Genomic DNA, 13,901 nt, shown 5'->3' with positions numbered 1-13,901 from the left:
AAGTAAACCTAGTCCAAATATATGTGAACAGGTATCTGGATTTTGCATCTAGTAGTTTATTTAGTCTCAGGACTGAAAACATTCAACGTGTGCCAATTGTAAAACATCACATGCTTCCAGTTAATCTTGTCCAATAAAGTCAGGAAGTGCACAGCTAAAAAACAGCCAGCGTTCATGCAATATTTAGTTTATACAGTTGAGATATCCAACTTATCACAAAAATCTGACCACAGTAAAGCTTCACGACCACTGATAGAGAAACACAGGTGCCAGCTCAAGTTCACTGATAGAGAAACCCTGACGGCGTCGGAGGAGAAGAGAGCGCCCAACAACAGACAACACCCGTGCACCCTTTCTTTTATAGTCGAGATGATTTGTAGGGGCGGTTCCTGATCCAACCGCCCCTACAAAGATTTTTTATTTTTTTAAATTATTAATTCTGCATTATAAAAACAATTGTGTATATATAAAACAATTGTTACCAAAATAAAAGTACTATAAAAACAATTGTGTATATGCACAAATATAATATTTTGTATTATTCTATATATGAAGATATATATATATATATAAACAATTGTAGTCAAAACAATATAGAAAACAAAAAAAAACAAAAATAAAAATTTGAATTTTAAAACTTCGACTATAATTTTATGACATTAAATGAATTAAAATGAAAATATTATAAACATAAAAGTTGTATAACTCATCAACATGTACAACTTTTATTTTGGTCATCTTGTCATGTGACTTTGTTTGAACGATTCAAATTTTGAAATTCAAATAATTTCAACTTGAAACAATATTTTGAAAGAGTAAATGATTTCAGATGAAGAACTCATGAATACCAAAGTTGTATAACTCATCAATATGTACACCTTTTATTTTGATCATATTTTCATTTGACAAATTTGAACAGTTAAAATTTTAAATTTCACTAAACGGCAACTTCAAACAAGATTTTGAAACCTTAAATGATTTCAACAATAAAAGTCGTGAACATAAAAGTTGTTGAACTCCTCACTATCTACAACTTTTATTTTGGTCACTTCTTCATGTGACAAAGTATTAGTAAACATTGTTCATAAATTCACATGACTCATAGTTTCATGAACTATACGAAAAATATATTGATTTATGAACAAAGTTTACTATCACTTTGTCAGATGAAGAAATGATCAAAATAAAAGTTATAGATCTTGATGAGTTATACGACTTTGGTATTCATCACTTTTTTCAGCTGAAATCATTTAATGGTTGAAAATCTCGTTCGAACTTGTCATTTTTTTAAATTTGAAAATTTGAAGTGCTCAAACTTTGACAAATAAAATTTTGTAGTAATAGAGTGGATGTTCAAATAGAGTTATCTGGATGTTGCAAAGGGTAGTCTCACACACATGCATAAAATGTAGTCTCACACACATACAAAAATATGTAGTCTTACACACGTACATAAATATATAGTCTCATATGCATGCATAAATGAAGTCTTACAAACACACACTTACACAAACACTCCACGTTCAACAACTAGCTAGCCCGCTGTAACAACTTTTCCTTTGACACCTTTTCGTTCCCATGGCATTATGTCTTTGGGGAGGTTCTTTTCCACAACACTGATCTTCTTAGGAAAGTCTGTGAATAGCGGCATCTCATCGTAGTTATTGTAAGCTTCAACATCGTCCACGCCATCAACTCCAATAATGTGTTGTTTCCCGGAGGCAACCACGTGCTTTGTCTTCTTCTTCGGGAGAAGGTTACTTTATGGGTCAAACATATAGAAAACTTGTGCGACACATGAAGCGAGCACCCAAGGGTCATCTTGGTTGCCTAGATTCTCGAGGTCCAGGACTCTCAATCCGATCTCGTTCAGTTGGTGTTGTTTGATCCAGCGGTATCAAAACAGGGCCACCGTGATATCCTTTCCATAGTCAAGTTCCCATATCTCTTCAATGATGCCAAAGTATTGGATCTTCCGCCCTAATCCATCGAGTGCCTCTATTCGAACGCCGCTGTTTTGGTTCACATATTTACTATCCTTTGCGTGGGTATAGTACGTATACCCATTGATGTCATAAGCATTCCAAGATGTCACTTGTCTCGATGGCCCCTCCGCCAACCTACTGATGGTAATAGAGTCTATAGTTTCTTCAGGCGGTATGTTTTGGTCCTTCAACAATGTAGTTAGTCGTTGCTTGTGTTGTTTCATGACCCAATCATCCAAATGGCCATTTCTCTCCGCCATAATGATAGCCAAGTGTTCATCAATGTACGGTTTCATTAATTGTGTACTCTGTAAGACACTGTAATGTGCCTGACTCACCTCTTTGTAATCATGGTTGATGAACACTTTTCTACCACTGGTGCCCTTCCCAGCCAGCCTACCCTTGTGACGAGAATCGGGTTTACCAATTCCTTTCTGTACTTTTAGGTACTCTTGACAGCACTCGATGACTTCTTCAGTACTATAAGCCTCTATCATGGAGCCCTCTGGGTATGCTCGATTATGCACATATTGACTTAGAACCGACATGAACCACTCGTAGGACCACATTTCATGCAAATAGCAAGGGCCTAGCGCCTGTATTTGATGAACCATGTGAATCATGAGCTGTGGCATTATATCAAAAAAAAGCAGGAGGTAAACACATCTCCAGTTGGTTTTGTGTCTCCACCACAAATTCTTGTAGGTCACTCAGCTCTTGCTTGCCAATCGTCTTCTGTGAGATCTTTGAAAAGAAGTAGCACATGCGGGTGATGGCCATTTTCAAGAACTCTGGTTTTATAGCCCTGATTGCAATAGGTAGAAACACTGTCAGCATCACATGGCAATCGTGAGCCTTGAAGTGTGTTATTGACAAGTCCTTCATCGACACTAGCTTCTTCACATTTGCTGAAAACCCAGTCGAGACTTTGATCCCCCTTAGAAAAGTGCATATAACTCTCTTCTCGTCTGGTGTTAGGTTGAAGCATACCGCGGGCAGAGTGTATTTTCCATTAGCCTCAGGTACCGGGTGAAGCTATGGCATCACGTTTAGCTGCACCATGTCTTTCCGTGCTTTCAGACCATCCTTTGACTTGCCTGTGTCCATCAAGGTAGCAATGAGACTCAAAGACATTCTTCAGATATATATAAAAATGAATCAACAACAACAACAACAAAACAATTTCAGATACATATAACAATTTCAAAAATGAATCAACGAACCATACATCCAAGAGTTCTTGTACTCCATCTTTTACAACAACAAAACAAACATTAAAGGACAACTTATTGATATATATATATAAATGAATTAAATTAATAATTACTTAAGAATAATTGTATATACTTCAGATATATATGAATATAAATCTAATATAATTACATGAAGCATACAAACACACCATGATAGAGGAAAATTAATTAATGGCTCATTTATCCTTAAATAATTAAAATACATATTTATTAATTACAATAAACAATTTCAAAGACAACAATTAGCAACAATTATACTTTATCCAATATCTTTCATACAAACCCTAGTCCAATTTCATCAAACATAAATTTACAAAAACAAAATTAATAAAAAAACCAAACCCAAGATCTAGATCCACATGCACATGAAACATCCATAAAACTAACTAATTGTTCACTAAAATCAAGAAACATGGGTATGATCTTGTTCCTATCCCTAATTTACCCTAGTTCATTTAAAACTTGGGTCTAATTTGCTTCATAAGTAGCTCAAGCACCATAGAAGAGAGAGAAAAACAAAACTCTAATTACTCACTAACCAACCATTAAAACTTCAAAAAAAGTGTGGAATAGCATTTTCTTACCTTCTACAACCTCTCCACCAAAGGATTCGAGACCAAAACCTTCCCCCCTTAGTAGAGCAATTTTTGGGAGGTGCCCAAGGCCTCCCCACCTTTGTTTCACGGGTTGGAGTGAGTGACCCGAGGAGGAAGAAGGTGCTGTAGCTATTTTATATGTGGGTCATTTGTTGGGGTGGCTGGTGATTGAGCCGCCCCTACAAATTGGAGCTATGTATACGGGGGTCATTTGTAGGGGCGACTGGTGATTGAGCCGCCCCTACAAATTGGAGCTATGTATACGGGGGCATTTGTAGGGGTGGCTCAATCACCAGCCACCCCTACAAATAGCAACTCTAGGGGTGGCTGGTGATTGAGCCGCCCCTACAAATCAGACCCCATTTGTAGGGGCGGCTCGTATCACCAGCCGCCCCTGTCGTTCCATTTGTAGGGGTGGCTGGTGTCTAGACACCCGAGCACGCCACTGTAGGGGCGGCTCCATCACCAGCCGTCCCTACAAAAAAAACGAACCATTGCTAAAAATCATTTTTTATGTCGTGGGAGGGGCACTGTTGGTACATGATTGGTTTCTCTGTATATGTTGCGGTGCTGCTCTCTCCTCTTAGTCTGAAGTCACAGCATACCAAGACATTATAAGCCTTGAAGCTGCCATCTCCATATATTATATAGAATATATAGCCTTCACTTCCTTTCCCTCCCTTCCTACAATGCCACAAGTGATAGATATATAGCTGTGCACACAGAGCTCAATCTTACAATATAAAAATCCCTAGAGCTAATAAGTGGATTCCAAATTTTGAGGTTTCTTACATGCATGGTCTTCCTCCTCTTCTACCCCATTGCAATAGTAGCATGGATCGGATTCATGTAGAAGTAGACTTGTGTGATATTATGATGAGTGGTAATAGTAGACCATACTATCGCCCTGTTTGTCTGTGTTTGTTTGGCTTATAAGCCATATTTTTTTAGCCAACGAACAATATTTTTCTCTCACACCAAATCAGCCAACAATACTTTCAGCCATGACTTATCAGCCAAACAAGCTCAAACGAACAGGATGATACACATGGGAGGTACCAGAATATGTTTGCAGCCATATTAGTACATTACTATTTGTCCTTTTGTGTTTTTATTTTCCTGACATAACATTGGATCGACCTGGGAGGTACCGAAATATGTTGAAGCACCATGACAATCACCCTAAGCTCACATGTAGGATGCTTGGTTCTGTCACATATTCACTCATCACAATCTCGGACACCAGGAGGCTACTAAGCAAGGTGACCATGGCTGTCGGACCTTGGGGGCGGCGCCAAGGAAGGGTCTGGTGTTCTATGAGGAGGCCTAAGGTACATATGGTGGTGAGGCGAACCAGATCAGACACAAAATGGAAAAAATCTCCTACAACTAAAAAGAACAAAGTGTAGACATTTTTTTGTGCAACATTTGTTTTGGTTCGTCCGTTTGCCCACGCCTACGATCCCACGACATCTCCTTGATTGAATATTGCCAGTCATGTGATAGAGGAATCACAACAAAATAGGAAGTAGAAAATTATTGTGCTATCCATATACACATTGCATATTTACATACACCAGCATACATGGTAACGAGCAAAAGAAAAGAGAATTAACACAGAAGGAAAGAGAATAAAGACAAAAAGAACCTCTTTGTATTTCTGAGAACCTTGTCAAATCTGCCTACATTTAATTACTTCCCCGTATCTGGTGCAACAAATGGTTTTGATAGATATTAGAAACATGCTGCAGTCTATGGGGAAAGACATAAGGTCATTTCCTCTTCTAGATATTGATCACTCATACGACGATGCCAGCCATATTCCTCGTGAGATATTTGAGGAAGCTAGCGTCGAGCAGAATCCCAAAGATGTGCTATTGTGCAACTCACTCAACGTCGAGCAAAGGTCTACCTATGATGAGATAATGGCCGCTGTCTGCAGTAAACAAGGTGGGTTGTTCTTTGTGGATGGACCTGGCGGGACAGGAAAGACATTTTTGTATAGGGAACTTCTAGCAAAACTACGCAGCCAGGACAAGCTTGCCATGGCTACAGCTACATCTAGAGTCGCAGCAGCCATAATGCCAGGCGGGAGGATGACCCACTCGTATTTCAAGATACCCCTCACTCTTCAAGAGGGTGGTTGTTGTAGCTTCACGAAACAGAGTGGTACTGCCAAGTTGCTGCAGCAAGCAGCTCTCATAATTTGGGACGAGGCATCTATGACAAAGAGGCAAAATGTGAAAGCACTAGACAACAGCCTACGGGATATAATGGGCCGGTCAAACCTACTGTTTGGTGGAAAGATTGTTGTCCTTGGTGGGATTTCAGACAGGTCCTCCCTATTGTGCGGAAAGGATCCAGAGCTCAAATAGTCGGTGCTTCTCTACGAAGGTCATATCTTTGGGAATCCATGCGCCACCTAAAGCTTGTTTGCAACATGAGGGCTCAGAGTGACCCATGGTTTGCAGATTATCTATTGCGCATTGGTGGTGGAACGGAAGAGGTTAATGGAGATGGCAATGTACGTATTCCAGACGAGATATGTGTCCCATACTCTAGAGATGCCGAGAAAGATCTTCATACATTGATCGACATCATCTTTTCAAATCTAAATGCAAACATGGCGGACAAAGACTACATCACCACCAGAGCGATTTTATCTACACGTAATGATTGGGTGGACATGATCAATATGAAAATGATTGATATGTTCCAGGGCGGCGAGACGGTGTATCACAGTTCTGACTCTGCGGTAGATGATCCACATAACTACTATCCATCGGAGTTCCTTAATAGTTTGACCCCCCAATGGGCTGCCTCCCCACGTCTTGAAGCTCAAGCTCGGGTGTCTTGTCATATTGCTTAGGAATATTGACCCTGCCAATGGGCTATGCAACGGTACAAGGCTGGTGGTGCGGGGGTTCCAAAGAAATACAATCGACGCTGAAATCGTGGTGGGGCAGCATGCTGGGAAGCGGGTATTCCTTCCTCGAATACCGCTATGCCCGTCTGATGACGAGATGTTCCCATTCTAGTTTAAGAGGAAGCAGTTTCCTATCAAGCTGAGCTTTGCCATGACGGTCAACAAGTCATAGGGCCAAACTATCCTAAACGTGGGTGTGTACCTACCCGCACTGGTGTTCTCTCACGGTCAGTTGTACGTTGCGATGTCTAGAGCCACGTCAAGAACCAATATTAAGATCCTTGCCCTCCCGCCTGATGCGGAGGCACAAGAGGAGAAGGCCAAAAAGATAGAGAAGAAAAATGCTAAAAAGAATGCCAAGAGGAAAAAAATAAGAATGCGGCAAATAAAAAAGATAAGGATAAGAAGACCCCAATAGCGGATGAAACTTTCATGAAGAATATTGTATTTAAGGAGGTTCTAACGCCATAGGCGAGGTAACAAAACATTACTAACACATACAATGCATTTTTTCTATTTAATTTATATTGTATAAATAATATCTCACTAATGTCATATTTGTTGCTGTTCCTAGGTATTTTTAAATGGTTTATCAGACTCTACAGGGAGATGTTGTATATAAACTTGTGTGATGGCATAGTGAAAATTGAACATGTGTTATATTATTGTTATAAAAATGACACTTTTAGTGTTTTGTTCATAATATTTTGTTTTGTAACCATTCATAACTATTACACGTGTATGTTCTCAAAACCATGAGTTTTGTCGACTTTCCCCACTTTTCTCATGTGCCAATGTGGGATCAACCGAATTAGCACCTGCATAATTACAAACATAAATTACTTGAATAAAACCAACGAAGCAAGTTAGCGATAATAGTGAACAATAGTGCTAAACAACACCATACCAGTGGTCGTGGGATGGCACGATCGTAGTGGCGTTGGTTCCGCGTATTCACGAGGATAGCTCCTTTGTATTTTTCATTGTTGAACTAGGGTCATTAGTTTGTGAGCACAAAAGAAATAGATATCGGAGATTTCTTCCTGCCAATATAAAACATTATTTTCGCCGCATCACGAAAATGTCTATAAAGTAGAGTTTGTGAGCTTGTGACGCCGTGCACTCTGTGACTGTATTAAATTCATAAAGTTTGCTTTTTGGATTAAATATCACTTTAACGTTGGTATTTAATTTTTACAGAATTGTTATCTTATTGTGCGATCCGTGTGTTTTTAGTACAAAATGTTAGTTATCCCGTAGCAACGCACGGACACGCTACCTAGTAGTCAATAAATCACAGAAGGGTACTGTGGTCTCACAACCTTTATTACCATGTATCATACAAAGTTCCTAAAGGTACATACACTGATAGACACAGTATATCTAATGATCTTTTTTCACCGGTGAATTCTGTTTGGGCCGGACGTACAAAATTCCTTTAGTAATACTGTTCTATGGTAAACGTGAAAATCTGAAGAAAAAGAAATCCCCCTACTGTGTTGCTGCTGATGTAAAAAAAATACGTTCTAAACATCACCTATAGCTACTAGAGATTAATTTGAGATGCAGATCTAAACACTTCCTGGAAGTCTAAATGTAGCGAAACTATTGCAGTGTAGTTCTCCAATGCATAATGCATTTTTAGAGGCGGAGGTTTACACCACCTCTAGTAAAGTGCCTACATAAATAAATAAAGATTTGCAAAGGCAGTATCTTTCTACTCGTCTCTACAAATGAATATGAAATTAACAAAAATATAGCCCGATGAGCTCGGTTGGAGGCCCACCGAACCCGCTTGGAGCCTCATTGATGCCACTAACACTGGAGGTTTGCTTCTTTTCTTGCCGAAGACATTGTTGTCAAGGCAAAGGTTGCACGTGCGAGCCCTCGCTTCGAAGCCTTCCATAGAGATCTGGTTGACTTCAGTAATGATTGAGATTGAGAATCGAATCCATTCCAACAAGAGAGCAAAAGAGAAAAAGAGGGACAGTGGACTGACCTTTCAGTGCCATCAACGCTCTTGGGTCATATGGGCCCAATTCACAACAATTACTAGTAACTAATGGGATGTGGTGTTACATTATATGTACTAACTTATAACTTATAACTTATGTCAAAACTTGAAAATACAAAAATTATGAAACACATCTTATGTGCAAAAGTTATTAAACACAAAAGAAACGAATTATCTTATAACTTATGCCAAAAACTTAGAAACACAAAATTTATTAAACACAAAGGAACAAATTCACTGATAACTTATACCAAAACTTAAAACACTAAAGTTACAAAACACAACTTATGTACAAAAAATTATCAAATACAGCTTGTGTACATAAGTTATTCTATACAACTTGTGTACATAAGTTATTCTATATAACTTAAATGTATAAATTAATATTATAACATATTAGCAGATATGTTGGTAGCATTCATAAAAAAGCAAGAAAAATAAAAGAAGAAAAAAATAAGTGAGGAAATAAAATGCAATAGAGAAAAGAAATAAAAGATAAAAGGACGGAAGTGAGGAAATTGAATGTCTGTGTTATCGTAGCGAGACGTAGATTCATTTTACAAACTTTTCATCTTGATTTTATGTTGATTGGTGTACTGTTCTAATCTATAGCTTTTGTTTGCTATGCATGATTGTATGGATGCCTGTGTGGTGCTGCTTGATCTCGAGTTGATAGTGAGTTTTGTGTTGGTGATCTAGAGCAACTCTTTGAAGATCAAGACCTACAACGATACTTTGAATTAAGGCAAGTATAATATGAGGCTCCTTGTTACCTATTCACTTTAATGCAATCTCAATTCATATGCATGTGTTAATGAACAGCTTGGAGTCTACCTACCTTGATATTGATTATCATGTCCTTGATATACCTATGGGTTTTGCATGTGGGTAGTATGCTCAGTTTGCTCCAACTAATATTGATTAAAGAATACAATTAAAGATATATGCAACATGGAATTAAAAGATACTTTTTAGCAACATGGAACCAAGGGGGCTAGAGCATTGGGCCTATTCTTAGGGTGCTCTAGTTTCTCTCCATAAGGACTTATCTTTAAGTGACAACCTAGGACTTATAGTACAACCATGAGGACTACATGACTCTAGTCTTAGTCTAGTACCTTGCTCTTTCTAGTTTGTAGCAGTTTACCGATAGGGCAAGAGGGGCATACCAGGCTGGGTATGGGCCTCATCCCCAAGGTGTGTACTATGCTACGTGTATCAGTGCCACTTTTGGAGATGACTCCATAACACTTGGGAGATGAAATCCTTAGTGACTGCTCCTTATTAGAATAACTAGGGAAAAGCTTCGTAGTGTACCCTGCCTGCTCACCTTGGAAGTGTTTTGGGAGTTGCAAACCCGAGCATATGGGTATCACGACTCATGGTGAAAGTGTACAACCTCTGTAGAGTGTAAAACTGGTATATCAGCCGTGCTCATGGTCACGAGCGGCATGGATCCTTACTAAATAGTTGGTTACTCAGATGGTTTGGGTTAAGACTAAAATTGATGATATCTCTAATTATTCATATTTGGGAGCCTAAGCATAACTTAGCAACTTATGATTAATAATAAAATATGACCAACTAAAAGTGCTTACCGCAGTTCAGCCATGTCAAGCCTTTTGAGCCTACATCCCCTCCTGTTATGCTTGCTAAGTGGTAGTAGCTTACACTTGTTTTATTTCAATACTTTGGCAAAATCTCGGATGGGTACCAGATGGAGGTTCTTCAGTGGAGTTTCCCCAAGAGGTGTTAGGCTTATGATCAACCAGTTGATGATTTCTGTGGTGTTGGAGGCTTTGCCAGAAGAATAGAGTTATAGAATATACTGTAAAGTAAGACTATGTCTTTTGTAACAACTACTTATGTGCTATGTAATAAAGACATTGTCTTTGATATTACCCCTTCATTTGTAACTGTATGTGTGAATTGAACTCCTGGACACACATATGGTGTGTATCTGGTTTTATCCTTAAAATCAAGTGCTATAAAGTGGTATCGGAGCTATGTCGACTGTAGGACGCAAGCCTAGTTAGAGAATGGTCGTTTTAAGGTTCAGAATTTGCTATAAAATCCTTGGTCTATAAACCTTGCTATTTTCTCCTATACTATATTCTTGCCTCTACTGTTCCTCTCCTCCTTGTTGCTATAAATGTTGTCCCTATCCTCACCCTTGCTTTGAGTTGCTTTTAGAGCTATCACTTACCACATTCTTGCGCAACATGAAGGTGAAGCTATAGAGTTTTGAGCCCTTGATACAACAAGAACGCTAGTAACATGAGTAGAGTCACTGAGTCCTAATGCTTGAATTGTGAACCTTTAATGTTTGAATGATGGTCTTGATGTTCATGCTTGATTTGGATCTTTGTAATGATTGCAATGATTTAGTGGGTTATGCTCACAATTTCATTTAGTTTACATGATAAGGCTTAAGGACCAATGATTAGATAGTTGGGTGGGTCTTTCTCGTCTCTACGCGTGCTGTTTCTGAGCAGTCAGTGTTCATCGGGTTATATCTCCTCTGGTAGATGCCCAAAAGTCATGGATTACAACCAATAATTGTGCTAAATGTTGCAAACAGATGGTTTCTACTAGGAGAAGTGCTTCATGGGATGCCAGAAGGAATGTCCTAATGCTAATCCACCACCACCAAATCCTCCAACTATAGAGCAATCTATGATGGCATAGACTCAATTGCTACAGACCTATGTTCAGAATGTATGCATCAACCCACATCAAGCACCACCGAGAGACACGTGTGATGAATTTATGAAGGGACATCTGCCAACATTCTCTCATGCAAGCGATCCACTAGAAGCTGATGACTGGCTTAGAGCTGTGGAGCGACAACTTAACATAGCTCAATGTAATGACCATCAGAAAGTGCTTTATGCTTCCGGTCAACTTCAAGGAGCAACTTTAGACTGGTGGGAATTATTTCAGGTTAGGAAAGATGTAAATCAGATTTGTTGGGAAGATTTCAAGACTGCCTTTAGATCTTATCATGTTCCAGAAGCTTTGGTGGAGATCAAGGAGGAGGAGTTCCTCAACTTGAAACAAGGTTCCATGACAGTGTGTGAGTATCGTAACAAATTCACTCAGCTATCACGTTATGCTCTAGGAGAGGTGGTCAATGATGCTAAGAAATAGAAATGCTTCTTGAAAGGATTAAATGATGGACTTCAACTGCAGTTGATGACTGTTGAGTTTCCTGACTTCCAAACTTTGGTGAATAGGACCATTTTGATTAAGAACAAGCGTCGGGAAATAGAAGAGAAGAAAAGGAGAATTCAAAGCCAATCTGTAGGTAGCAACACACGCCCTCGCTACACTCCCTAGCAAGAATTTCAGCAGAGATACCAGAAACCAGCTAGTCAGTGGGATTATGATCCTCCTCAACACCAGCAAGTGCAACCGTATGTGAACCAGAGTCCACCCCAAGAACCACTCATCAACTCCCCAATGAAGGATAGTGTGCCCAACACCTCCTCTTCAGGCAAGAAGTGCTACCGCTGTGGTGAACCTGGTCACTATGCAGGTCAGTGTCCAAAGAAGCCGAATAAGCAACAATCCCGCAATGGAAACCATAAACAACGGACTCATATGCAAGGCAGAGTCAATTATGTGATGATAGAATCTGCACAAGAAGCCCGCGATGTTGTGTTTGGCACTTGTCCAGTCAACTCTAACCCTGCATCGGTTTTGTTTGATTCTAGAGCTTCACATTCCTTTATTGCACATCGTTTTGTTAAGGAGCATAATATACCAAAGTGTCCTATGAAGAAACAGATGTTAGTTGACTCACCTTGTGGGGATATACATGCTACATTGATGTGTCCTAGTGTAAGAGTTGAAATAAGGGGGTAGAGTTTTTGGCAAATCCGATTGTGCTGAAATCTTCAAGCATAGATGTAATTCTTGGAATGGAATGGCTAAATCCACGAAATGCAATTATCCAATGTGAGAATGGTACAGTACACTTGATGTCCAGGTTAGGAGAAGAAGTTATTTGCAAGGCAACTACAATGATAAGAGAGGTGTGCAATGTTAATCAGATGGAAGGTGCAACCATAGATAAGACCAAGGTTGTTAATGAGTTTCTTGATGTTTTTCCTGATGATTTGCCAGGTATGTCGCTAGATTGTGATATTGAGTTTATTATTGAGCTTTTGCCTAGAACTGCACCTATAGCAAAGAGACCATATTGAATGGGAGTCAATGAGCTAGAAGAACTTAAGAAACAGTTAAAGGAGCTATAGGATAAAGGTTTCATACATCCTAGTTCTTCACCATGGGGAGCCCTAGTTATATTTGTTGAGAAGAAAGATGGTACACAGAGGATGTGTATGGATTATTGCTCTCTCAATGAGGTAACCATCAAGAACAAGTATCCTTTGCCTAGAATTGATGATTTGTTTGATCAGTTGAGAGGTGCTTGTGTGTTCTCCAAGATTAATCTTTGCTCTGGTTATCATCAGTTGAGGATTCCTTCATCAAACATTCCCAAGACTGCTTTTACTACTCGGTATGGATTATATGAGTACACAGTTATGTCCTTTGGATTGACTAATGCACCTGCATACTTCATGTATATGATGAATAAGGTGTTTATGGAATATCTCGACAAGTTTGTTGTGGTCTTCATTGATGATATTCTAGTCTTCTCCAAAATAGAAGCAGAACATGAAAAGCATCTGAGACTAGTTCTGCAGAAACTTAGAGAACATCAACTGTATGCTAAGTTAAGCAAGTGCGAGTTCTAGCTGAAGGAAGTCTCTTTCCTTGGGCATGTTATCTCTAATGGTGGGGTAGCTATGGATCCTAAGAAGGTTAGTGATGTGTTGAGTTGGAATCTGCCTCAAGATGTAAGTGAAGTCCAGAGTTTCCTAGGAATGGCCGGATATTATCGAAGGTTCATTGAAGGTTTTTCTAAGATTGCCAAGCCTATGACATCTCTACTTGAGAAGAATGCTAAGTTTGTATGGACTGAGCAATGCCAAGCTAGTTTTGAAGAGTTGAAGAAAAGGTTGACTACAGCTCCGGTGCTGGTACTACCAGATCTGAACAAGAGTTTCTCCATCTACTGTGATGCGTCTCGACTTGGTTTGGGTTGTGTTCTTATGCAAG

General features: G+C 39.2%; 2 protein-coding genes across 2 annotated transcripts; both read left to right on the top strand.

Annotated features, from left to right (window-relative positions):
- The first annotated feature begins 5,576 nt into the window (after positions 1–5,576).
- Positions 5,577–6,209, top strand: LOC136526436 (uncharacterized). Its single transcript, XM_066519102.1, has one exon. The coding sequence runs from the start codon at positions 5,577–5,579 to the stop codon at positions 6,207–6,209; it is 633 nt and encodes a 210-aa protein (XP_066375199.1).
- A 38-nt stretch (positions 6,210–6,247) lies between these two features.
- On the top strand, positions 6,248–12,982 carry LOC136526435 (uncharacterized). Its single transcript, XM_066519101.1, has 5 exons — positions 6,248–6,589; positions 11,718–11,846; positions 11,967–12,077; positions 12,180–12,312; positions 12,903–12,982. The coding sequence occupies exons 1-5, from the start codon at positions 6,248–6,250 to the stop codon at positions 12,980–12,982; spliced, it is 795 nt and encodes a 264-aa protein (XP_066375198.1).
- Positions 12,983–13,901: the final 919 nt, after the last annotated feature.

Source organism: Miscanthus floridulus, chromosome 19 (genome assembly GCF_019320115.1).
Source record: "Miscanthus floridulus cultivar M001 chromosome 19, ASM1932011v1, whole genome shotgun sequence".
NCBI lineage: Eukaryota > Viridiplantae > Streptophyta > Magnoliopsida > Poales > Poaceae > Miscanthus > Miscanthus floridulus.
The sequence above is the reverse complement of the archived record's forward strand: the minus strand, read 5'-3'. Positions and strand labels throughout refer to the sequence as shown.